At 42.8% G+C, this 25,618-nt stretch overlaps 2 protein-coding genes across 2 annotated transcripts in view; both read right to left on the reverse strand.

Annotated features, from left to right (window-relative positions):
- LOC111965484 (SAP domain-containing ribonucleoprotein) overlaps positions 1-5,675 on the reverse strand; it is a 60,976-nt gene extending 55,301 nt beyond the window's left edge. Inside the window, exons 1-5 of the mRNA XM_023989663.2 lie at positions 5,443-5,675; positions 2,195-2,294; positions 1,629-1,669; positions 1,427-1,500; positions 1,020-1,071 (exon numbers count right to left, since the gene is read on the reverse strand). Of these exons, the coding sequence (XP_023845431.1) occupies positions 1,020-1,071; positions 1,427-1,500; positions 1,629-1,669; positions 2,195-2,294; positions 5,443-5,475 (300 nt within the window). The 5' untranslated portion in view covers positions 5,476-5,675. The remainder of the gene's footprint in view (positions 1-1,019; positions 1,072-1,426; positions 1,501-1,628; positions 1,670-2,194; positions 2,295-5,442) is intronic.
- An 8,461-nt stretch (positions 5,676-14,136) lies between these two features.
- On the reverse strand, positions 14,137-21,954 carry LOC111965495 (cyclin-dependent kinase 2). The gene is made up of 7 exons (XM_023989670.2): positions 21,549-21,954; positions 17,285-17,362; positions 17,073-17,190; positions 16,700-16,870; positions 16,436-16,537; positions 16,148-16,351; positions 14,137-14,330 (listed from the first exon to the last, which is right to left on the reverse strand). Exons 1-7 carry the CDS (start codon positions 21,662-21,664, stop codon positions 14,226-14,228), a joined length of 894 nt encoding a protein of 297 aa, XP_023845438.1. The 5' UTR covers positions 21,665-21,954; the 3' UTR covers positions 14,137-14,225.
- Between the last annotated feature and the right edge of the window lie 3,664 nt (positions 21,955-25,618).

Consider the following 25,618-nt stretch of genomic DNA (forward strand, 5'->3'; position numbering starts at 1 on the left):
TTAAATTATATTATTCCTACTATAAAATCATATAATATGAAATAATGGCACGGGACTTATAAGCATATCCTATCTGCTAAACGAACAAGCTGACAGCCTATGGAATGGCACATAGCCAGATAACACACAGTAGGCCAACTCATTATTTACTTTTGAAATACATTTTCTTTGTATCATAATGTTTCTTTAGACCGGTCTAAAATAATGTTTTTTTTTGTGATGGTGTATATTAAATTGATTTGTTAGACTTAAAAAAATGTTTTATCTAGATGTTCCAAAGGCGCGTATCAGCGGCTTGTATGCATGGAGCTGCTAAATGTGTTTATGTTCATTAACTGTCAATTACCATGAGACCAGCAGTCTTTTGAATGACAATAACCGGCTGAAAAAAATGTCATGACTGCCACAGCCCTTAGTCTAAAGGGATATGTCCATTCTATGAATTATATTTCTATTATTTAAATTACACCCACACTGTATTCAAGAGTATGCTGTGTCTCAACCGAAGGCAGGCACATCACAAACCCCTGAGATTACGTCAAATAGGGTCTAATCTACAAAATATGCGAAAATGAAAAACATCTGACTTCAGGTGTTTTTAGATAATTGATGTTAAAGGAGAAAAAAAATGACAATGTTTATTTATCTATAAATTATAAAATAGTTTGACAACCCTGTTTGTAAGCTTTTAAATTATATCAAACTCAACTGTTTATCTTTTCCACTGATGAAGACATGGATGTCTCATGGTAGGATGGGGTATGCAAAATGGGTGAATTTTTAGCACCTCCATCACCTAAATGTTTTGTCTTTCAGTTCCAAAAAGTAACTTTCTGACCACTTCGACCATGGGCAAATATATATAGAAGGTTTCAGTCAAATCAAATGGGCTGAGTCAAAACTGATTGAAATTAAATGGAACGACCCAGAGCTGATGATGAAAACAAGATTTTAAATCTAGCTATTTAATGCAGTTATTGTGTGCATCATGCACACAATTAGAATATTGTACTACATACCTCATCCGTAACTGATGGGGCAGTGATTTTTACAACTTGCTTCTCAGCATCCCTAAAGCAAGACAAAATGTGAAGTTGAATAAACTATCCAGTGGAAAACTTTGTAAACCTAGCCTGCCCTCTATTGGTTAAAAATAATCCACTGCACATCCAGTGAAATAATCCCCCAAAGACATCTTGTACATACCGTATGACAACATAAATTGATCATGACTGACATTCAAAGACTAAAAAAGGAAGATGCCAACATCAAGCTTTATCTTAACATGTTGAAAAACTGCTGAATTTGCCATGAGAATCACGATAACAATGATTAGGCTAGGCCCACTTCAATCACATAATAACCATCAGTCATTAGGACATGAAACATCCTATAGGTAGGTTTGAGTAACAAATAGAGTACTGACTTTTCAGGTACAGCTGCCTCTTCTACTGCCACTTCTGCAGGTGTTTCACTGATTTCCTCCTCTTTAGGATTGTCCTGTAAATATACACCAAGCAGGTAATCAGCACAATTTTAAATATTCTGAAATATTATAAGAGTAAAATTTCTGAAAAAATAAGTCTTTAAACAATCATATTTTTATTAAACATGTTTCACATGCTTACCTCCAACTCTCCCAAAACCTCCTCTTCGTTCACCTCATCTTCTGGAACATAAAAGGTAAAACACAAAATGTTCCTCACATTTTCAAGACAAGTTGGCTGAAAAACAAGAATATTTAACCGAGCATAGTACAGAAGAGAATGTATACGCCATCTGTCGGAGAGAATAATGCTACATACATCTACCAAACCAAGGTTCAGTTATTGGAGAAATCAAGACATTTCATGACAACATCCAAGAAAGAGTAAGGTATATATTGCAGTGGTTTTGTTAAGGTGAGTTCAGAAACAAATCAAGAGAAAATGTCGATCTTAGGGAAAGAAAGTGTTTGTTACTGAGCAAAAATAAGAAACCACAGACATACCGACACCTAAACATGACAATACATTATGCTAATATTTGGAACTGAAGTGAACTACCCATCACTTCATTCACAGGGCAGGGGAACATTATGCCTTCATAAAACTTTTTGTTTTGTTTTTTTTGTTACTAATTTAGGCTACATTTTACAATCAGTGCTGGTAAGAAAAGAGTAAGTGTTAGTGGAAGAAAGACAAGTCCATCATACCATGCTCCTCAAGGTACGCCTGCAACCGGCCAATAAGGTCACCTTTGTTTCCTTTCACGGCCAATCCCCTCACAGCACACTCCTGCTTGAGCTCAGCCAACTGAAGAAGGTAGGGTCAACAAATGTAGAAGACTTTTAGTGAAGAGCGTATGCATATAATACAGCTGTCAATTAACATTGATTGCATTTATATAAAAAGGTCAACTACAAAAAAATTCACTAAATCAGTCATAAAAACATGGCTACCACATTAGTAAAGAGTTTTGGCACAACAATGCAGCCATTGGCAACAGACCATCTGCCTGACGTAGAACTCAATGCAATAGGGTTTCCAGGCAAGGGAGAAGGCAGTTTTCAAGAGCTAACACCCGATGTCCACCAGGTGCATATGAGTTTTGTTTTGCTGGATGTCAAGCCCGCATTTTCCGTACTTGACACACGTTCTTCACTTTTCAACTAGCTAAAAGTCTGTGTGTACCTTCGTTTGTACCACCGCACAGTAAAGCAACCACTAGTTGAAAATATTGAACGCATGCGGTACACAGAACGCACTGCAGCCTAGTGCGGCATTCCCAACGTATCATTGTGGACTGTACCATTGACAATTAATATTTTCCGCTGCAAAGACGTCGATGCATCTGGTGGACATGAGGCGTTAAAGGCTCTGTATGGTTAATCCGTTTTCTGCATTGGCCATACACCATTTATGGCGATACGGTCAGTTGTGGGAAAAAATACTCAATTGTCATACTTGAGTAAAAGTAAAGATACTTTTAAATATACTTAAGTATCAAAAGTACATGTTATTGCTAATATACACTTAAGTATTAAAAGTAAAAGTATAAATCTTTCAAATTACTTATATTAAGCAAACCAGACAGCACAAATTTCATATTTTTTTTGTTTACAGATAGCCAGGAGCACACTCCAACACTCATACACAATTTACAAACGAAGCATGTGTTTATTGAGTCCACCAGATCAGAGGCAGTAGGGATGACCTCTTGATAATTGCGTGAATTGGACAATTTTCATGTCCTGCAAAGTATTAAAAATGTAAAGAGTACTTATGGGTGTCAGGGAAAATGTATGGAGTAAAAAGTACATTATATTCTTTAAGAATGTAGTGAAGTAAAAGTTGTCCAAAATATACATAGTAAAGTACTCCAAAAMATGAATTAAGTAGTACTTTAAAGTATTTATACTTAAGTACTTTACACCACTGGCCAGAGCATTCATACTTCATACGCCCTTGCTGTCTCTGCCTGGCCGGTTCCCCTCTCTCCACTGGGATTCTCTGCCTCTAACCCTATTACAGGGGCTGAGTCACTGGCTTACTGGTGCTCTTTCATGCAGTCCCTAGGAGGGGTGCGTCACTTGAGTGGGTTGAGTCACTAACGTGATCTTCCAGTCTGGGTTGGCGCCCCCCCCTTGGGTTGTGCCGTGGCGGAGATCTTTGTGGGCTATACTCGGCCTTGTCTCAGGATGGTAATGGGTGGTTGAAGGTATCCCTCTATGTTGGGGGGCTGTGCTTTGGCAAAGTGGGTGGGGTTATATCCTTCCTGTTTGGCCCTGTCCGGGGGTATCATCGGATGGGGCCACAGTGTCTCCTGACCCCTCCTGTCTCAGCCTCCAGTATTTATGCTGCAGTAGTATGTGTCGGGGGGGCAGGGTCAGTTTGTTATATCTGGAGTACTTCTCCTGTCTTATCCGGTGTCCTGTGTGAATTTAAGTATGCTCTCTCTAATTCTCTCTTTCTCTCTCGGAGGACCTGAGCCCTAGGACCATCTGGCATGACGACTCCTTGCTGTCCCCAGTGTACCTGGCCGTGCTGCTGCTCCAGTTTCAACTGTTCTGCCTGCGGCTATGGAACCCTGACCTGTTCACCGGACGTGCTACCTGTCCCAGACCTGCTGTTTTCAACTCTCTAGAGACTGCAGGAGCGGTAGAGATACTCTTAATGATCGGCTATGAAAAGCCAACTGACATTTACTCCTGAGGTGCTGACTTGCTGCACCCTCAACAACTACTGTGATTATTATTATTTGACCATGCTGGTAATTTATGAATATTTGAACATCTTGGCCATGTCTGTTATAATCTCCACCCGGCACAGCCAGAAGAGGACTGGCCACCCTCATAGCCTGGTTCCTCTCTAGGTTTCTTCCTAGGTTTTGGCCTTTCTAGGGAGTTTTTCCTAGCCACGTGCTTTCTACACCTGCATTGCTTGCTGTTTGGGGTTTTAGGCTGGGTTTCTGTACAGCACTTTGAGATATCAGCTGATGTAAGAAGGGCTATATAAATCAATTTGATTTTGATTATTTAACCAGGCAAGTCAGTTTAGAACAAATTCTTATTTACAATGACGGCCTACCCCTGCCAAATCCTGACCCGGACGACGCTGGGCCAATTGTGCGCCGCACTATGGGACTCCCAATCACAGCCGGATGTGATACAGCATGGATGCAGTGCCTTTGACAGCTGCGCCACTCGGGAGCCTGTTAAGTGGTCGTGTTCCATCAGACTGTTGGCCTGAAGTAGGACTAAATATGTTTAAATAGTGGAGTATGTTTTTGTTCTGTGTGTGTGTGTAGTATTAGATGATATGGTATTTGTGTTATTTTTTTCGAGCAACATTAAAGGGATCTATATTTCAGTTTAGTAGGTGGCGGTAATCCAACATTTATTTGATGCCAACCGCCGTTAAACCTCCTAGCGGAAGAGGAAGCATCGCCGTGCGAAGCTCGATTTGGCTTCCACAAGCCACCCGAGGCGTCGCAATCGTGTCACCTTCCGTACGGAGCTTCCGCTCGCATTGCCAGATCAAGCATAAATAAATCGGCTATAAAGCTTTATATACCAATTGTGTATTACAGCCTGATTAATCAAACTAGGTAGCTACCAGAACTAGCTAAGAATACAATTACTTTGCTAGGTAAAATGTATTTATTAGCTAAATTAATTCGTGCAACTAGCTGGTCAAATGACGACGCTCTCGGTTATTTAATGTTTTACAGTAACGAACGTGCGCGTTAGTTAGCTAGCTAACACTAGCAGGCAGCTGTGTTAGGTAGCTAGCTTCCATTTGCAGGCAAATCACACGGTGTATTACTACCGCACAACTACGTTATCTAGTGAGTGGAGTGGTAAACCGTACAGTACGTAAATTACTTATACATTTTACACGATGCCAGACTATAAGGAATTACTTATGTATTGGATTTGATTCCTTTTTAAATAGTTCTCACCTTCAATTTCTGGAGTTCAACAACCCCAGCCATCTTGTTTGTATAGGGTAAGCGCGGAAGAAAATTATCCAATGGTAATGCGTTTTAGTGAACGGTATAATAAAACGACCGATGATTGGATATATGCCGSTTATACTCGTGAAATGGTAGCAATGTTAAGTGGTGCTGCCATCTTGCGAAACTTTGTATGAAGATTTTTACTTTCTTTTTTTCGTCATTCCCACAGCAACTACGGTTGCATTTACACTGGCAGCCCATATCTTATCCTTTGCCAAAGTATTGATATTTTGACCAAACAGATCAGATCTTTTGTCAATAATTGGGCAAAACATCAGAATTGGGCTCCCTGTGTAAACACAGCTAACTAAGTGATTTATAGCTACACTAAATCAAATCTTATTTGTCACATGCAACAGGTGTACACCTTACCGTGAAATCCTTACTTAAAAGCTCTTAACCAACAATGCAGTTAACTATTTTCTTAAGAATAAAAATAAAACAATAACAATAATGAGACTATATACATTGTACGGTACCGAGTCAATGTGCGGGGATACAGGTTAGCCAATGCATATGCATATATAATCAACAGTGAGTAGCAGCAGTGTAAAAACAAAAGGGGGGGTGTCAATGCAAATAGTCCGGTTGGCCATTTGATTAATTGTTCAGCAGTGTTATGGCTTGGGGGTGGAATCTGTCAAGGAGTCTTTTGGACTAAGACTTGTAACTCTGGTACCGCTTCCCGTGCGGTAGCAGAGAGAACAGTCTACGACTTGGGTGACTGGAGTCTTTGACAATTTTTAGGGCATTCCTCTGACACCGCCTAGTATATACCAGTGGGGAGAAGGAAGTATTTGATACACTGCCGATTTTGCAGGTTTTCCTACTTACAAAGCATGTAGARGTCTGTAATTTTTATCCAAAAATCCTGAGAATCACATTGTATGATTTTTAAGTAATTAATTAGCATTTTATTGCATGACATAAGTATTTGATACATCAGAAAAGCAGAACTTAATATTTGGTACAGAAACCTTTGTTTGCAATTACAGAGATCATATGTTTCCTGTAGTTCTTGACCAGGTTTGTACACACTGCAGCAGGGATTTTGGCCCAATCCTCCATACAGACCTTCTCCAGATCCTTCAGGTTTCGGGGCTGTCGCTGGGCAATACGGACTTTCAGCTCCCTCCAAAGATTTTCTATTGGGTTCAGGTCTGGAGACTGGCTAGGCCACTCCAGGACCTTGAGATGCTTCTTAGTTGCCATGGCTGTGTGTTTCGTGTCGTTGTCATGCTGGAAGACCCAGCCACGACCCATCTTCAATGCTCTTACTGAGGGAAGGAGGTTGTTGGCCAAGATCTCGCGATACATGGCCCCATCCATCCTCCCCTCAATACGGTGCAGTCGTCCTGTCCCCTTTGCAGAAAAGCATCCCCAAAGAATGATGTTTCCACCTCCATGCTTCACGGTTGGGATGGTGTTCTTGGGGTTGTACTCATCCTTCTTCTTCCTCCAAACACGGCGAGTGGAGTTTAGACCAAAAAGCTATTTTTGTCTCATCAGACCACATGACCTTCTCCCATTCCTCATCTGGATCATCCAGATGGTCATTTGCAAACTTCAGACGGGCCTGGACATGCGCTGGCTTGAGCAGGGGGACCTTGCGTGCGCTGCAGAATTTTAATCCATGACGGCGTAGTGTGTTACTAATGGTTTTCTTTGAGACCATGGTCCCAGCTCTCTTCAGGTCATTGACCAGGTCCTGCGGTGTAGTTCTGGGCTGATCCCTCACCTTCCTCATGATCATTGATGCCCCACGAGGTGAGATCTTGCATGGAGCCCCAGACCGAGGGTGATTGACCGTCATCTTGTACTTTGTCCATTTTCTAATAATTGCGCCAACAGTTGTTGCCTTCTCACCAAGCTGCTTGCCTATTGTCCTGTAGCCCATCCCAGCCTTGTGCAGGTCTACAATGTTAGCCCTGATGTCCTTACACAGCTCTCTGGTTTTGGCCATTGTGGAGAGGTTGGAGTCTGTTTGATTGAGTGTGTGGACAGGTGTCTTTTATACAGGTAACGAGTTCAAACAGGTGCAGTTAATACAGGTAATGAGTGGAGAACAGGAGGGCTTCTTAAAGAAAAACTAACAGGTCTGTGAGAGCCGGAATTGTTACTGGTTGATAGGTGACCAAATACTTATGTCATGCAATAAAATGCAAATTAAATACTTAAAAATCATACAATGTGATTTTCTGGATTTTTGTTTTCGATTCCGTCTCTCACAGTTGAAGTGTACCTATGATAAAAATTACAGACCTCTACATGCTTTGTAAGTAGGAAAACCTGCAAAATCGGCAGTGTATCAAATACGTGTTCTCCCCACTGTAGGTCCTAAATGGCAGGAAACTTGGCCCCAGTGATGTCTTGGGTCGTATGCACTACTGTCTGTAGCGCCTTACGGTCGGATGTCGAGCAGTTAACAACCGGTCAAGATGCTCTCAATTGTGCAGCTTTAGAACTTTTTGAGGATTTGGGGACCCATGCCAAATMTTTTCAGTCTCCTGAGGGGAAAATACGTTGTTGTGCCCTCTTCACAACTGTCTTGGTGTGTTTGGACCATGATAGTTTGTTGGTGATGTAGACACCAAGAAACGTAACTCTTGACCCACTCGATGTGAATCGGGGCGTGTTCGGCCCTCCTTTTTCTGTAGTCCACAATAATCTACTTAGTCTTGCTCACATTGAGGGAGAGGTTGTTATCCTGGCACCACACTGCCAGGTCTCCGACTTCCTCCTTATAGGCCGTCTCATCGTTGTCGGTGATCAGGCCTACCACCATTGTGTCATCAGCAAACTTAATGATGGTGTTGGAGTCGTGCTTGGCCACGCAGTCGTGGGTTAACAGGGAGTACAGGGTGGGACTAAGCACACACCCCTGAGGGGCCCCCGTGTTGAAGATCAGTGTGTCAGATGTGTTACTGCCTACCCTTACCACCTGGGGGCAGCCCGTCATGAAGTKCAGGATCCAGTTGCTGAGTCCCAGGGTACTTAGCTTAGTGATGAGCTTTGTGGGCACTATGGTGTCGAACGCTGAGCTGCGTGCTGCACAGCATTCTCACATAGGTGTTTCTTTTGTCCAGGTGGGACAGGGTAGTGTGGAGTGCAATTGAGATTGTGTAATCTGTGGAACTGTTGGGGCGGTATGCGAATTAGAGTGGGCCTAGGGTTTCCGGGATGATGGTGTTGATGTGAGCCATGACCAGCCTTTCAACGGACTTCATGGCTACCAATGTGAGTGCTACGGGGTGGTAATAATTTAGGCAGGTTACCTTCGCTTTCTTGGGCACAGGGACTATGGTGGTCTGCTTGAAACATGTAGGTATTACAGACTTGGTCAGGGAGAGGTTGAAAACGTCRGTGAAGACACTTGCCAGTTGGTCCGCGCATAATCGGAGTACACGTTCTGGTATTCCGTCTGGTAATCCGCCAGCCTTGTGAATGTTGACATGTTTAAACGTCTTGCTCACATCAGCTACAGCGAGCGTGATCACACAGTCATCCGGAACAGCTGGTGCACTCATGCATGTTTCAGTGTTGCTTGCCTCGAAGCGAGCATAAAAGGCATTTAGCCTGTCTGGTAGGCTCGCGGCTGGGTTTCCTTTTGTAGTTTGTAATAGTTTCCAAGCCCTGTCACATCCGACGATTGTCAGAGCCAGTGTAGTAGGATTCAATCTTAGTCCTGTATTGACGCTTTGCCTGTTTGATGGTTCATCTGAGGGCATAGCGGGATTTTTTATAAGCGTCTGGATTAGACCCCCGCTCCTTGAAAGCAGCAGCTCTAGCTTCTAGCTCGGTGCAGATGTTGCCTGTAATCCATTGCTTCTGGTTGGGATATGTATGTACGGTCACTGTGGGGACGATGTCATTGATGCACTTATTGATGAAGCCGGTGACTGAGGTGGTTGTTAAAGGAATTTGATTCCTATGTGTTCGTTAACCAATTTAATTATAACAAAGCAAACACTCTGTCCGTTTATAAGAATTTGTAAGGTTCTTATTTGCATAAAATAGACAAAGACCAGCCACCAAATTAATCAATAGCGTTTATTCTCGAGAGAGCTCTAGATCAAAATATAATTTACATTAGTGTATATATCTCCCACATAGCGTCATAGCTTTCTAAAGGTCCCTCCTCTTCTCTGACAAGGACAAAGCTGACCAAAAGTCCATTCCAACACACTAACGCACATACATTTACACACTATATCTGGATTATCTCCTGAAGTCTCACCACAGTTTATTACCACTTAGCTGACAGTTCCAGTTCCCCCCCAGATACGGAAAACCTAGAGGGGCTCTTGCTGTCTTCTCTTATCTCAACAGAGTTATAGCTTGGTCGGTTCAAACATACATTCCTTTCTTCCACAATGGTTACCATTTTTAATTACCCCTTGTCCATGCTACATAACCTCTAATCCTAATGGTTAAGTTTCTGTGTAGAATTATTTAATCATTTATCTTAAACCTTGATAAAATATCTTAACAGTGGTATACTCCTCAATGCCATTGGATGAATAATGGAACATATTCCACTCTCTGCTAGCAAAACAGTCCTGTAGCGTAGCATCCGCATCATCTGACCACTTCTGTATTGAGTGAGTCACTGGTACTACCGGCTTTACTTTTTGCATGTAAGCAGGAATAATGATGATAGAATTATTGGCACTATATATACAAAAGTATGTGGACATCCCTTCAAATTAGTGGATTCAGCTATTTAAGGTACACCAGTTGCTGACAGGTGTATACAATTGAGCACACAGCCATACAATCTCCATAGACAAACATTGTCAGTAGAATGGCTTTACTGAAGGGCTCAGTGACTTTCAACGTGGCACCGTCATAGGATGCAACCTTTCCAACAAGTCAGTTCATCATATTTCTGCCCTGCTAGAGCTGCCCCAGTCAACTGTAAGTGCTGTTATTGTGAAGTGGAAACATCTAGAAGCAACAACGGCTCAGCCGGGAAGTGGTAGGCCACAAAAGCTCACAGAACAGAACAGTGCGGAGTGATGAAGCGCATAAAAATTATCTGTCCTCGGTTGCAACACTCACTATATAGTTCCAAACTGCCTCTGGAAGCAAGGTCAGCACAATAACGGTTAGTCAGGAGCTTCATGAAATGGGTTTCCATTGCCGAACAGTCGCACACAAGCCTAAGATCACCATGCGCAATGGCAAGCGTCGGCTGGGGTAGTGTAAAGTTCGGCGCCATTAGACACTGGAGCAGTGGAAATGCATTCTCTGGAGTGATGAATCATGCTTCACCATATGGCAGTCTGACGGGTGAATCTGAGTTTGGCGGATCGCAGGAGAACGCTACCTGCCCCAATGCATAGTGCCAACTGTAAAGTTTGGTGGAGGAGGAATAATGGTCTAGGGCTGTTTTTCATGATTCGGGCTAGGCCCCTTGGTTCCAGTGAAGGGAAATCTTAACGCTACAGCATACAATGACATTCTAGACGATTCTATGCTTCCAACTTTGTGGCAACAGTTTGGGGAAGGCCCTTTCCTCTTACAGCATGACAATGTCCCTGTGCACAAAGCAAGGTCCATACAGAAATGGTTTGTTGAGATCAGTGTGGAAGAACTTGACTGGCCTGCACAGAGCCCTGACCTCAACCCCATTGAACACCTTTGGGATGAATTGGAACGCCGACTGCGAGTCAGGCCTAATCGCCCAACATCAGTGCCGACCTCACTAATGCGCTTGTGGCTGAATGGAAGTCCCCGCAACAATGTTCAAACATCTAGTGGAAAGCCTTCCCATAAGAGTGGAGGCTGTTATAGGAGCAAACTCCATATTAATTTCCATGATTTTGGAATGAGACGTTCGACAAGCAAGTGTTCACATACTCTTGGTCATGTAGTGTATATTGATGCTGCGTTCATAACCAAGAGGGAAAGTTATTAGTTGTGATGTCGTAAATACCAGTTGGGAGCATTCACATGCTTTGAACTCCTTGAGAAACACTGATTGGCTAATGGATAGCCTCTGCCGAGTCCCCAACAAACAGATGTTCCGGTTTCCATGGGAAATGGAAAGACAGCCTGTAACACGACTTCTGCTTTTGGACGTTAGCGAGGCGACACTCCATCTTAACTCCTCCTCCACATTTACTAGATTAGTTCAACAGTGCAGAAGAGAATTTCCCCCAACAGTTTCAGGTGTTTATTTTACGCCTGCTACGTTAGGTTAGCTAATGGCCTACCAGCTGCGTCAACCATAAACTAAAAGTTTATGGTTGACGTGTTTATTTGAAGTCTTTCTAAAATCCCCTATAGAAAAAAATGGTGGAAAAACAATTGGAACCGTTTCCCTGTTTGACCGCTAGGTTTTATGGGTATTATGACTCATTCTGTGGTACTCTATGGTCCCACCTGATCTTGCTTCCTCCCACCTGCCATCCATATTTGAGGACACGCGTTTCCATTGTTAGAGCGTCACTCGACTGTCTTCTCAATATAATAGAACATATTTGATCGAGCCCAAAATCTAATTTAGGTCCAATGCATTTGTGGAGATCTGAGTGGATTCAATATATGTAAGCAATATGATAATCATAACCTCGCCTTCTGATAGACTACATGGAAGTTTCGCCATATTGCTTATAAATCAATCAAATCCTCTCACAAGTGCATAGGGTTAAGGAGTTGATTTGGGATTCGGACTTATGCTGCATTCATAACCAAGTGGAAAGTGGGAATTTGTCAGTTGTGAAGTTGTAAATACCAGTTGGATGCATTCACAGGGGTTAAAGCAACAACACAAAAATCCCATGACTGAAACTTAAGTCGATCTCAGATCGCTAAGTTGACCTCCCCTTTCATGTAATAAAAGCCATGACCATCATGCTTTTAGGGAAAGAGGATCATTTTGCACATGTATTAAACAGCGAATTTGACCAACTCAAGTCCCCTTGCGTAGGGGGTCCGGGATCCTCCCAGAGATAATTTTTATGCAGAAGGACTGATAAGCTCAGGTCTGGAGACTTTTTAAAAGGACATTCTACTTCAAAATGAATGATAATAAAATGTTGACACCATCTAAAACATAAATTCCACCTCCAGAAATAGGCCCAATAACATATTGTACCATGCATATAGCCTGTGTATAGTCTATATTATCAGATGTGCTTTTAGCAATAGGCATTATGACCTGCAGGCCAACTGATGAAGCATAGTGCCAATAAAAATGTACCTAGGCTGAAGCATGCGGTTTGTCCATCTGCATTTACCCCATTGGACACAACATTGCCCTGTTAAGACATTGCCCCTTTAAGAGCTATGTTGTGCAGCTGCATCTAAACCATGCTACGCTACAGAACGCTAATCCGGACGCTTATAAAAAAATCCTGAGAATGCTGTTCATTGACTACAGCTCAGCGTTCAACACCATAGCGCCCATAAAGCTCATCACTAAACTAAGGACTCTGGGACTAAACACCTCCCTCTGCAACTGGATCCTGGACTTCCTGACGGGCCACCCCCAGGTGATAAGGGTAGGCAACAACACATCTGCCACGCTGATCCTCAACACTGGGGCCCCTCAGGGGTGCGTGCTTAGTCCCACCCTGTACTCTGTTCACCCACGACTGTATGGCCAAACACAACTCCAACACAATCATTAACTTTGCTGACGACACAGTGGTAGGTCTGATCCCCAACAATGATGAGACTGACCTCCTCCATATAAGCTGAGACCTGGCAGTGTGGTGCCAGGACAACAACCTCTCCCTCAATGTGAGCAAGACAAAGGAGCTGATCGTGGACTACAGGAAAAGGCAGGCCGAACACACCCCTATTAACATCGATGGGGCAGTAGTGGAGCGGGTCGAGAGTTTCAAGTTCCTTTGTGTCCACATCACCAACAAACTATCATGGTTCAACCACACCAAGACAGTCGTGAAGAGGGCATGACAACACCTTTTCTCCCTCAGGAGACTGAAAAGATTTGGCATGGGTCCCCAGATCCAATTTCTGAATGTTTTTTTTTAAACAAGCATGATAGCTAGTGGATTTTTACCAGTCGTATGTGGTCCCGTGTGGCTCAGTTGGTAGAGCATGGCGCTTGCAACGCTAGGGTTGTGGGTTCATTCCCCACGGGGGGACCAGGATGAATATGTATGAACTTTCCAATTTGTAAGTCGCTCTGGATAAGAGCGTCAGCTAAATGACTTAAATGTAAATGTAAATTCCCACTTGGTTATGAACGCAGAATTATTCCGATTTCCTATGTCATGGCTAGATTCAAAATCTGCCAAAGATTTACTGCCAGTGAGGTTATAACACAAGACAAATTCGTAATATTCATATATTTTCACACAATAAAGCTCAAACGAATTTAATCAACTTTTTATCATAAATTATGCAATGAACAAATTAAGAGCTTGCATCCGCTAAATGACTAAAATGTACACAAACCAAGTTAACCCTTTCAATACACATAAAATGCTGAAACAACTGTAGAGTTCATTCTCCGTGACATAACAGGCACTCATAGCTGTAGAGAAAAAGAACTCACAGGACATCCAATTTATACAAATGCTGGTTTTTGGCTGCTAGAATGATTTTTGGAAAGGCATCCATATTTCACTGTGATCTCTCCCATCTCCTGGACTGTAGTATTCAGGTGTGGATAAGAGCTGGGGCAGTCCTTCTGCTCAGGTATCTCTCATGGAAAGACCCTGGGCTATGTATTGTTCCTGTCAGTCTGCATGTCACAGTCGTAGGTGTGGCATTGGCATGGTGACATCACGGAAAAACCGATGGACGAGGGCATTTTTGGCAGATATCCTCTTGTTTGGGTCATAGCTCAGCATTTGCTGGAAAAATAAGAACAAATACGTCATAAAAAGGGACATATCGACTACATGTGTCATAGGCCTATGTGAAAACAAAGTGTGAATCTCTGAGCACAAATTAAAATTAATTATATTTTATTAACCCTATTAATAAAAGAGAAGAAAACGACCGTAAACTCTGCCAGAGAGAACTTCTGGATTTATACTTTAGGCACCCTACAGCCGTAAGGACTTAAGGAGGGTTTTGATATGAGGGTCATGTTGTAATTCCCATTGTCATCATCTTAGCTTCACACACACTCCCTGGTATTAGGGTGTCCTGTATTCATGATGCCCCTAGTGGCCCAATACTTCCGACAGGTTACCTTAACCTAGTTGTTTTATTAGATTTCCCCTGGTTCTACATTTGTATATAGTGTTGTATATATTTTCCTTTTGCCGTCTTTCGGATTTCTTTGAGAGTCTGGGTTCCTTACTAACACCACATTCCCTGTGTTTTGTTCTAGTAGAAATAAATCTATAACATGTTCTATCCTGTATTTCTATCTGATATTATGACTGTGGTAATCTAAAGGGCCACTAGGTGTCTGCAATTACCTCTGGCTCGCAGTGTGGCCTTATCTGTCCCACTGTTGTTTGTGGAGACATGCTCTAATGGAGTTGGACTGATTGAAAGCTCAGCTATAATTAAAATAAATTTGCATCTGACAAAGCTTTTTCCTGTTTCTCCAGTTWTGCCTCCAGCACTTTCACAAATCAGCTTTGGATGTGCAGTAGTCTGCCTATTATTAACCTTATTGGTACCAGCCTAATACCAAAGCATAATTAAAAAGTGGTCAATGTTGTTAGAGTTCTAACCCTGGGCTTCCTGAGTGGCTCAGCCGTCTAAGGCACTGTATCGCAGTGCTAGAGGTGTCCATACAGACCGGGATTAGGTCACAGGCTGTATCACAACCGGCCATGATCGGGAGTCCCATAGGGTGGCGCACAATTGGCCCAGATTCGTCCGGGTTAGGGGAGGGTTTGGCCGGGGGGGCTTTACTTGGCTCATCGTGCTTTAGCGACTACTTGTGGCGGGACGGGCACCTGCAGGCTGGCCCAGTGTTTCCTCCGACACATTGGTGTGGCTGGGTTCCGGGTTAAGCGGGCGGGTGTTAAGAAGCACGGTCTGGCGGGTCATGTTTCGGAGGACGCATGACTCAACCTTCACCTCCCGAGCCCGTTGGGGAGTTGCAGCGATGAGACAAGATCGAAATTGGGGAGAAAAAGGGGGTAAAATACAAAATATATATATATATATATATATATATTATATATAATATATATATATATATATATATATATATATACAGTGGGGAGAACAAGTATTTGATACACTGCCGATTTTGCAGGTTTTCCTACTTACAAAGCATGTAGAGGTCTGTCATTTTTATCATAGGTACACTTCAACTGTGAGAGTCTGTTTGATTGAGTGTGTGGACAGGTGTCTTTTATACAGGTAACGAGTTCAAACAGGTGCAGTTAATACAGGTAATGAGTGGAGAACAGGAGGGCTTCTTAAAGAAAAACTAACAGGTCTGTGAGAGCCGAAATTCTTACTGGTTGGTAGGTGATCAAATACTTATGTCATGCAATAAAATGCAAATTAATTACTTAAAAATCATACAATGTGATTTTCTGGATTTTTGTTTTAGATTCCTTCTCTCACAGTTGAAGTGTACCTATGATAAAAATTACAGACCTCTACATGCTTTGTAAGTAGGAAAACCTGCAAAATTGTCAGTGTATCAAATACTTGTTCTCCCCACTGTATATATATATAATAAAAGGGTTCTCACCCTGAGCAGCTCTCTCCCATCCTCGTCCAGTGGGGGAACCACTTTGGACAGCTCCTGTCGGGCCCACTTAGGGAAGGAGGGCTTGTAGTCAGGCATAGAAGTGACCCCTGGCCAGGCCACCTCGTCCGGTGTGCCCAGGGTACGGAAGATCCGGAACAGCTGATCGATCTCTGAGTCGCCTGGAAACAAGGCCCTCCTGGTGATCTGAAGGAAGAATTGGACATGAAGTGAGACCATGCTTTATAAACGTTAAAGCTACAAAATAGTATAGCCAGAGAATACATTTACCATTTCAGCAAAGATACAGCCCAAACTCCAGATGTCAACCGCTGTGGAGTAGTATTTGCAGCCCAAAAGAATTTCTGGAGCTCGGTACCATAGCGTTACCACCTGAGAAATGCTAAAATGTTAGTTTCCCCATCACGGGTTCAGAAATCATTTGAGATGCTTACAGAAGAATAACACAAGTGAAACACTAAAGACCCATGTTGCTAGCCATTGGCCAACTAAAAACCGCACAGCAAATTACAGTGTGGTGTATGTATGCTTCACCTCATGAGTGTAGGTGCGGACAGGCACCCCAAAGGCCCTAGCCAGGCCGAAGTCAGCCAGCTTGATCTCCCCCTGGGCGTTAATGAGCAGGTTCTGGGGCTTCAGGTCCCGATGGAGAACCCTGTGGGAGTGACAGAAGGCCAGGCCCTGCAGCAGCTGGAACAGGTAACTCTGCGCACACACACACACAAAACAGACACACCTAATTAGCTTAAGAGAGACACACAGTCAGACAACCTCGTAGGTTTCCATATTGTTTTCATAAAAAAATGTGACAAAATATATGTAGCATTGACAGACATTGGGGGGTATATCACTTATTTATAAGCCTCCCCCCCAGTCTGAACACGTTGGATGTGCAGTCTGTGCATACCTTGACAAGTGGCAGAGAGATACCAGAGACCGAGGAGTCCATGAACTTCTTAAGGTCCTGATGAAGGAACTCAAAAACCAGGTACAGTTTGTTCTCTGTGTGGATGACATCACAGAGCCTGTCGGTGTGAAAGTACATAGAGATGTCAATGTAAGCACAATTTAACAGAGACAGTTGATGTTTAACATAACAAGTAGCTCAATTGTACATACTTGACAATATTTGGGTGGCTGAGCTCTTTGAGGAGCGATATCTCTCTGATGGCAGTGCTTGGTACTCCCTCGGTTTCCCTAAGAAAAAGGCATATAGCTACGACATTAAAGGGAGGATATTGTGTGACTACTCACACAGACACTAGCTAGGTTTCCATCCAATTGGTGACAGATTTATGTGAATATTCTAAAATCCACATAAAAATGATATGCACATTTTCCCACCAGTGATGTGTTTCCATCAAATTAACTTGTTGCAGATAAAAGGCTGTGCATCATGACATAGTGCACATAAATACTTTTTGATGTTAAATTCCAGAATAAAAAAAATACAAATTAAATGGGTTTCCATTGCAATTTCAACTCTACTGATGGTTTTCTCACAAATATGTTGTGTTATATAGTCTGGTATTGGCACTTGCGCTGTTGGCTAGAGCGCATGTATAGCCTACATGAAAATATTATTATGGACAAAAGAGCGAGACTATTTGACAAATGGCCTCAAGCATCGATTATCATGTCACCAGAATAAAAACATTAATATCTATTGGAAAGGAGCATCAAGCTCATCACCTTGCACTTTCACCACCTTGTGAAGTTCATCATAATTGATTATATCTGTAGCCTAATAAACTGCATCCTTTCCCAACAAGTCGTAGTGGAAGGACCACATGTCATTGCGTGACTCCAAGTTTACTTTGATATAATTAAGCAATTAAGCAATAATAGAAACTCACTATCGAGTTTCAAACTGTCTTTGGAAGCAAYGTCAGCACAAGTACTATTCGTCGGGAGCTTCATGAAATGGGTTTCCATTGCCGAGCAGCCGCACACAAGCCTAAGATCACCATGCACAATGCCAAGCTTCGGCAGAAGTGGTTTAAAGCTCACCACCATTGGACTCTAGTGATGAATCACGCTTCACCATCTGGCAGTCCGATGGCTGAATCTGGGCTTGGCGGATGCCAGGAGACGTTACCTGCTCTGTGGCAACAGTTTAGGGAAGGCCCTTTCCTGTTTCAGCATGACAATTCCCCCGTGCACAAAGCAAGGTCCATAAAGAAAAGGTTTGTCGAGATCGGTGTGGAAGAACTTGACTGGCCTGCACAGAGCTCTGACCTCAACCCCATCGAACACCTTTGGAATGAATTAGAACGCAGACTGCGAGCCAGGCCTAATCGGCCATCACCATTGCCTGACCTCACTAATGTGCTTGTGGCTGAATGGAAGCAAGTCTCTGCAGCAATGTTCCGACATCTAGTGGAAATCCTTCCCAGAAGTGTGGAGGCTGTTATAGCTGCAAAGGGGGGGGACCAACTCCATATTAATGCCGATGATTTTGGATTGAGATGTTCGATGAGCAGGTGTCCACATACATTTGGTCATATAGTGTATAAGCTTCACTAAGGGTCAAAGTAGTGGAATGGGGTAGTGGGTTTTTAATGAGCGTAGGGTTAGTTGGAAGGGTGTCATTTTTGTTTTTCCTCTTTTGTAACACAAAGTATAATGGATTTATAATATAATCCAGTTGGCGGCAGTAATGCAACATATTGGTTGCCAACCGCCGTTAAACTCTAAAGAAGATGAAGAAGAAGAAAATGCCCATCCAAGATTGTGTAATGTGTATACTGGCTGCTGACAGTGGGAAAGCCAGGTGCGTCACACATGGTGCACAGTTAATCCCTCCCCTTTTACATGTATCTACACTGAACAAAAATATAAACACAACATGTAAAGTGTTGATCCCATGTTTCATGAGTTGAAATAAAAGATACCAGAAATGTTCCATACACACAAAAGCGTATTTCTCTCAAATTGTTCACAAATTTGTTTACATCCCTGTTAGGAAGCATTTCTCCCTTGCCAAGATAATCTATCCACCTGACAGGTGTGGCATATCAAGAAGCTGATTACAGCATGATCATTACACAGGTACAGCTTCTGCTAGGGACAATAAAAGGCCACTAAAATGTGCAGTTGTTACAACACAATGCCACGGATGTCTCAAGTTGAGAGCGCTTGCAATTGGCATGGTGACTACAGTAATGTCCACCAGAGCTGTTGCCAGAGAATTGAATGTTCATTTCTCTACCATAAGCCGCCTCCAATGTCATTTTAGAGAGTTTGGCAATGCATCACAACCGCAGACCATGTGTATGGCGTCATGTGGGAAAGCGGTTTGCCGATGTCAACTTTGAACAGTGCCCCATGGCGGCAGTGGGGTTATCGTATGGCCAGGCATAAGCTACGGACAACGAACACAATTACTCTTTATCGATGGCAATTTGAATGCATAAAAATGCTGTATTCTTATTTGTATTACTTTTTCGCCCCAATTTCATGATATCCAATTGGTAGTTACAGTCTTGTCCCATCAGTGCAACTCCCGTAYGGACTCGGGAGAGGCGAAGGTCGGCAAGGTCGTCCTCCAAAACACGACCCTGCCAGGCCACACTGCTTCATGAGACACTACTCGCTTAACCCGGAAGCCAGCCGCACCAATGTGTCGGAGGAAACACTGTACAACTGGCGACCGTGTCAGCATGCATGCACCTGGGCCCGCCACAGGAGTCGCTAGAGTGCGATGGGACAAGGACATCCCAGCCAGCCAAACCCTCCCCTAACCCGGACGACGCTGGGCCAATTGTGCACCRCCTCATGGGTCTCCCGGTCACGGACCGCTGCGACACAGCTTGGGATCGAATCCAGATCTGTAGTGACGCCTCAGTGCCTTAGACCGCTGTGCCACTCGGGAGGCCCCGTGATGAAATCTGGAGGCCCATAGCTAGATTAGGGCCCAATGAATTCATTTCAATTGACTGATTTCTTCATATGAACTGTAACTCAAGATTTTTTTTGAAATTGTTGCATTTATATTTTTGTTCAGTCTAGATGTGATTCCAATGGGATTGCAATAACTTGCTTAAATTCAAGGACTTAGAGGACATATGCCTCTTCTGTGATAAGGGAAAACTATTATACACTTTGAATGTGACAGTTATTTTGGAGCGAGACAATTCATTTTTTATTTAATTAATAATACCAGACATGCCACCAGGGGTCTTTTCAGTCCCCAAATTCAGAACAATTCAAGAATGCGTACAGTATTATATAGACCCCTTATTGCATGGAACTTCCATCTCATATTGCTCAAACAAACACCAAACCTGGTTTAAAAAAAAAAACAGTTAAAGCAACACCTCACGACACACCGCCTCTCCCCTATTTGACCTAGATAGTTTGTGTGTATGCATTGATTTGTAGGCTGTGTGTGGCTTTACGTTTTTTTTTTATGTAGTTCTGTCCTTGTCTATTGATGTTCTGTATTGTGTCATGTTTCATGTGGACCCCAGGAAGAGTAGCTGCTGCTTTTGCAACAGCTAATGGGGATCCTAATAAAATACCAAATAAGACCCGTATTTTCAATGAAAGATGTTATTATATAAATGAAAACAAAACTACTGAATTAGTCGTTCATTTCTTCATTCTCTCTGGTAAATGTTATATACAGAAAAACTAATACTTGAAATATGTCCACAAATTAAATATATTTTTACTAGAAATCCAATATTCTTGTTTGATTGTAATTTGACATAAAAAAATAAATAAAATTTTATATATATATATATATATATTGAATCTTTTTATGAGATGTCCATTTATATTGTATTTATCTTTTTAATCCCAGGCCCCCGTCCCCGCAGGCCTTTTGGTAGACCGTCATTGTAAATACGAATTTGTTCTTAACTGACTTTCCTAGTTAAGTGCCAGTAGCTGTCATTACAGTGACTTGTTTGTCATACAAAGCTATATAGCTAGCCAGCCTGGAAACTCGACGTTTGACTCACATTCCCACCGCCAAAAAGATCAACCGGTAAAGTAGCTATGTTAATATCATTTTACTCCACGTTCTGGCTAGTAGAACCCTGATTCAAACGCAAATTTCAGCCCGATGTAGAATTCAATGTAAATGTAACGTCGGGTTTCCAGGCAACTAGCAAGCTTAGAGTTCGCTAGTTATTAACTATACTTACGTTACCTACTTTCAAGACTCACTGGTTATCAATTCAGGTCAATAACTAGCTAGAGTAGCGACATAGTTACCAAGATTAGCTAGCAAGCAACTGTRGAAATGGAAAGCATAGTCACATCCGGACTAATTTTACTGTGAGGAGTCAGTCAGCTGCTTGACCGGGCTACAATTAACGTTAGATGGCTAAAGACACTTAGGTAGCCAGGTAATTTTCAGTCAGACACCACTTACGTGTCTAGTCTGATTTTCTTGAGGGCAACAGTCTCTCCCGTGACTTTGTTCTTTGCCTTGTACACCACCCCGTACGTCCCTTCTCCAATCTTTTCCACTTTCTGGAATAATTCCATGTCACACGAGTTCTGTTTGGCTAACGATTCAAACCGTTGTGATTTTTTAAAACAAAGAAAACCGTTAACGCTAGCTCAACTTCAAACTAACGTAAGCATGCGAACTAAGTAAATTCTGTGGGGGGGAAACAACTTGTAGCGGGAACACATCAGGATTATCCATAGACTGTAAAAAATAAAATCCCACAATAAATAAAAAGGATCAGTTGAGCCGGTTGTAACTCTATAATAGTAACACTTTCCACTCAAAACAAAAGTAACAGGTCCCGCGTTGTGTATGCCCCGCCCCGGAAGAACGACAGCGACGCGAAACTTTTCAATATACGACCAATCACTGACAGCCCAATGGTTAAAATCGTTTAATAATAATATGACTGACACGCCCATTCAGCACAGAAACAAACGCAGAATGGGTGGAACATGGAATTTTAGCTTTAGGAAAGCTTCTCTGGCAGTCGCGTTTTTCTGAGGCGCTTACAATCGCCCGCCTTCAGTTGATATTCAAATGTTGATCTTCCCTCCAGAGATTTGTAAATTATTTAAATTAAATTAAGTAGCTAACAATATACTCTTATTTGAAGCCTGTCAACTCCGTGTCCTACATTTGGCTGATGCGTATGTCATCACACTTCAAAGGCAGTTATAGTCAATGAACTAATCACTGATCATAATCTTGATGTGATTGGCCTGACTGAAACATGGCTTAAGCCTGATGAATTTACTGTGTTAAATGAGGCCTCACCTCCTGGTTACACTAGTGAGTAGTGACCATATCCCCCGTGCATCCCGCAAAGGCGGTGGTGTTGCTAACATTTAATTTTTCGTCTTTTGAGCTTCTAGTCATGAAATCTATGCAGCCTACTCAATCACTTTTTATAGCTACTGTTTACAGGCCTCCTGGGCCATATACAGCGTTTCTCACTGAGTTCCCTGAATTCCTATCGGACCTTGTAGTCATAGCAGATAATATTCTAATTTTTTGTGATTTTAATATTCACATGGAAAAGACCACAGACCCACTCCAAAAGGCTTTTGAAGCCATCATCGACTCAGTGGGTTTTGTCCAACATGTCTCTGGACCTACTCACTGTCACAGTCATACATAATGACGCCACACCAAACTGGAAGTCTTCCGACTAGCTTGGAAAGACAGTACCGTGCAGTATCGAAGAGCCCTCACTGCTGCTCGATCATCCTATTTTTCCAACTTAATTGAGGAAAATAAGAACAATTTCTTTTTTATACTGTCGCAAAGCTAACTAAAAAGCAGCATTCCCCAAGTGAGGATGGCTTTCACTTCAGCAGTAATAAATTCATGAACTTCTTTGAGGAAAAGATCATGATCATTAGAAAGCAAATTACGGACTCCTCTTTAAATCTGCGTATTCCTCCAAAGCTCAGCTGTCCTGAGTCTGCACAACTGCCAGGACCTAGGATCAAGAGAGACACTTAAGTGTTTTAGTACTATATCTCTTGACACAATGATGAAAATAATCATGGCCTCTAAACCTTCAAGCTGCATACTGGACCCTATTCCAACTAAACTACTGAAAGAGCCGCTTCCTGTGCTCAGCCCTCTTATGCTGAACATAATAAACGTCTCTCTATCCACTGGATGTGTACCAAACTCACTAAAAGTGGCAGTAATAAAGCCTCTCTTGAAAAAGCCAAACCTTGACCCAGAAAATATAAAAAACGATCGGCCTATATCGAATCTTCCATTCCTCTCAAAACATTTTGAAAAAGCTGTTGCGCAGCAACTCACTGCCTTCCTGAAGACAAACAATATATACGAAATGCTTCAGTCTGGTTTTAGACCCCATCATAGCACTGAGACTGCACTTGTGGAGGTGGTAAATTACCTTTTAAAGGCGTCAGACCGAGGCTCTGCATCTGTCCTCGTGCTCCTAGACCTTAGTGCTGCCTTTGATACCATCAATCACCACATTCTTTTGGAGAGATTGGAAACCCAAATTGGTCTATACGGACAAGTTCTGGCCTGGTTTAGATCTTATCTGTCGGAAAGATATCAGTTTGTCTCTGTGAATGGTTTGTCCTCTGACAAATCAACTGTACATTTCGGTGTTCCTCAAGGTTCCGTTTTGGGACCACTATTGTTTTCACTATATATTTTACCTCTTGGGGATGTCATTCGAAAACATCTTAACTTTCACTGCTATGTGGATGACACACAGCTGTACATTTCAATGAAATATGGTGAAGCCCCAAAATTGCCCTTGCTAGAAGCCTGTGTTTCAGACATAAGGAAGTGGATGGCTGCAAACTTTCTACTTTTAAACTCGGACAAAACAGAGATGCTTGTTCTAGGTCCCAAGAAACAAAGAGATCTTCTGTTGAATCTGACAATTAATCTTGATCGTTGTACAGTCGTCTCAAATAAAACTGTGAAGGACCTCGGCGTTACTCTGGACCCTGATCTCTCTTTTGACGAACATATCAAGACTGTTTCAAGGACAGCTTTTTTCCATCTACGTAACATTGCAAAAATCAGAAACTTTCTGTCCAAAAATGATGAAGAAAAATGTATCCATGCTTTTGTTACTTCTAGGTTAGACTACTGCAATGCTCTACTTTCCGGCTACCTGGATAAAGCACTAAATAAACTTCAGTTAGTGCTAAATACGGCTGCTAGAATCCTGACTAGAACCAAAATATTTGATCATATTACACCAGTGCTAGCCTCCCTACACTGGCTTCCTGTTAAGGTAAGGGCTGATTTCAAGGTTTTACTGCTAACCTACAAAGCATTACATGGGCTTGCTCCTACCTATCTTTCCGATTTGGTCCTGCCGTACATACCTACACGTACGCTACGGTCACAAGACGCAGGCCTCCTAATTGTCCCTAGAATTTCTAAGCAAACAGCTGGAGGCAGGGCTTTCTCCTATAGAGCTCCATTTTTATGGAATGGTCTGCCTACCCATGTGAGAGACGCAGACTTAGTCTCAACCTTTAAGTCTTTACTGAAGATTCATCTCTTCAGTGGGTCATATGATTGAGTGTAGTCTGGCCCAGGAGTGTGAAGATGAACGGAAAGGCTCTGGAGCAACGAACCGCCCTTGCTGTCWCTGCCTGGCCGGTTCCCCTCTCTCCACTGGGATTCTCTGCCTCTAACCCTATTACAGGGGCTGAGTCACTGGCTTACTGGTGCTCTTTCATGCCGTCGCTAGGAGGGGTGCGTCACTTGAGTGGGTTGAGTCACTGATGTGATCTTCCTGTCTGGGTTGGCGCCCCCCCTTTGGGTTGGTGCGCGTGTGCCGGGGGTATCATCGGATGGGGCCACAGTGTCTCCTGACCCCTCCTTCTCAGCCTCCAGTATTTATGCTGCAGTAGTTTGTGTCTGGGGCTAGGGTCAGTTTGTTATATCTGGAGTACTTCTCCTGTCTTATCCGATGTCCTGTGTGAATTTAAGTATGCTCTCTCTAATTCTCTCTTTCTTTCTCTCTCTCGGAGGACCTGAGCCCTAGGACCATGCCTCAGGACTACATGACATATGATGACTCCTTGCTGTCCCCAGTCCACCTGGCCGTGCTGCTGCTCCAGTTTCAACTGTTCTGCCTGCGGCTATGGAACCCTGACCTGTTCACCGGACGTGCTACCTGTCCCAGACCTGCTGTTTTCAACTCTCTAGAGACAGCAGGAGCGGTAGAGATACTCTTAATGATCGGCTATGAAAAGCCAACTGACATGTACTCCTGAGGTGCTGACTTGCTGCCCCCTCGACAACTACTGTGATTATTATTATTTGACCATGCTGGTCATTATGAACATTTGAACATCTTGGCCATGTTCTGTTATAATCTCCACCCGGCACAGCCAGAAGAGGACTGGCCACCCCTCATAGCCTGGTTCCTGGTTTTGGCCTTTCTAGGGAGTTTTTCCTAGCCACCGTGCTTCTACACCTGCATTGCTTGCTGTTTGGGGTTTTAGGCT

Source organism: Salvelinus sp. IW2-2015, linkage group LG1, assembly GCF_002910315.2.
Source record: "Salvelinus sp. IW2-2015 linkage group LG1, ASM291031v2, whole genome shotgun sequence".
Taxonomy (NCBI): Eukaryota; Metazoa; Chordata; class Actinopteri; order Salmoniformes; family Salmonidae; genus Salvelinus; species Salvelinus sp. IW2-2015.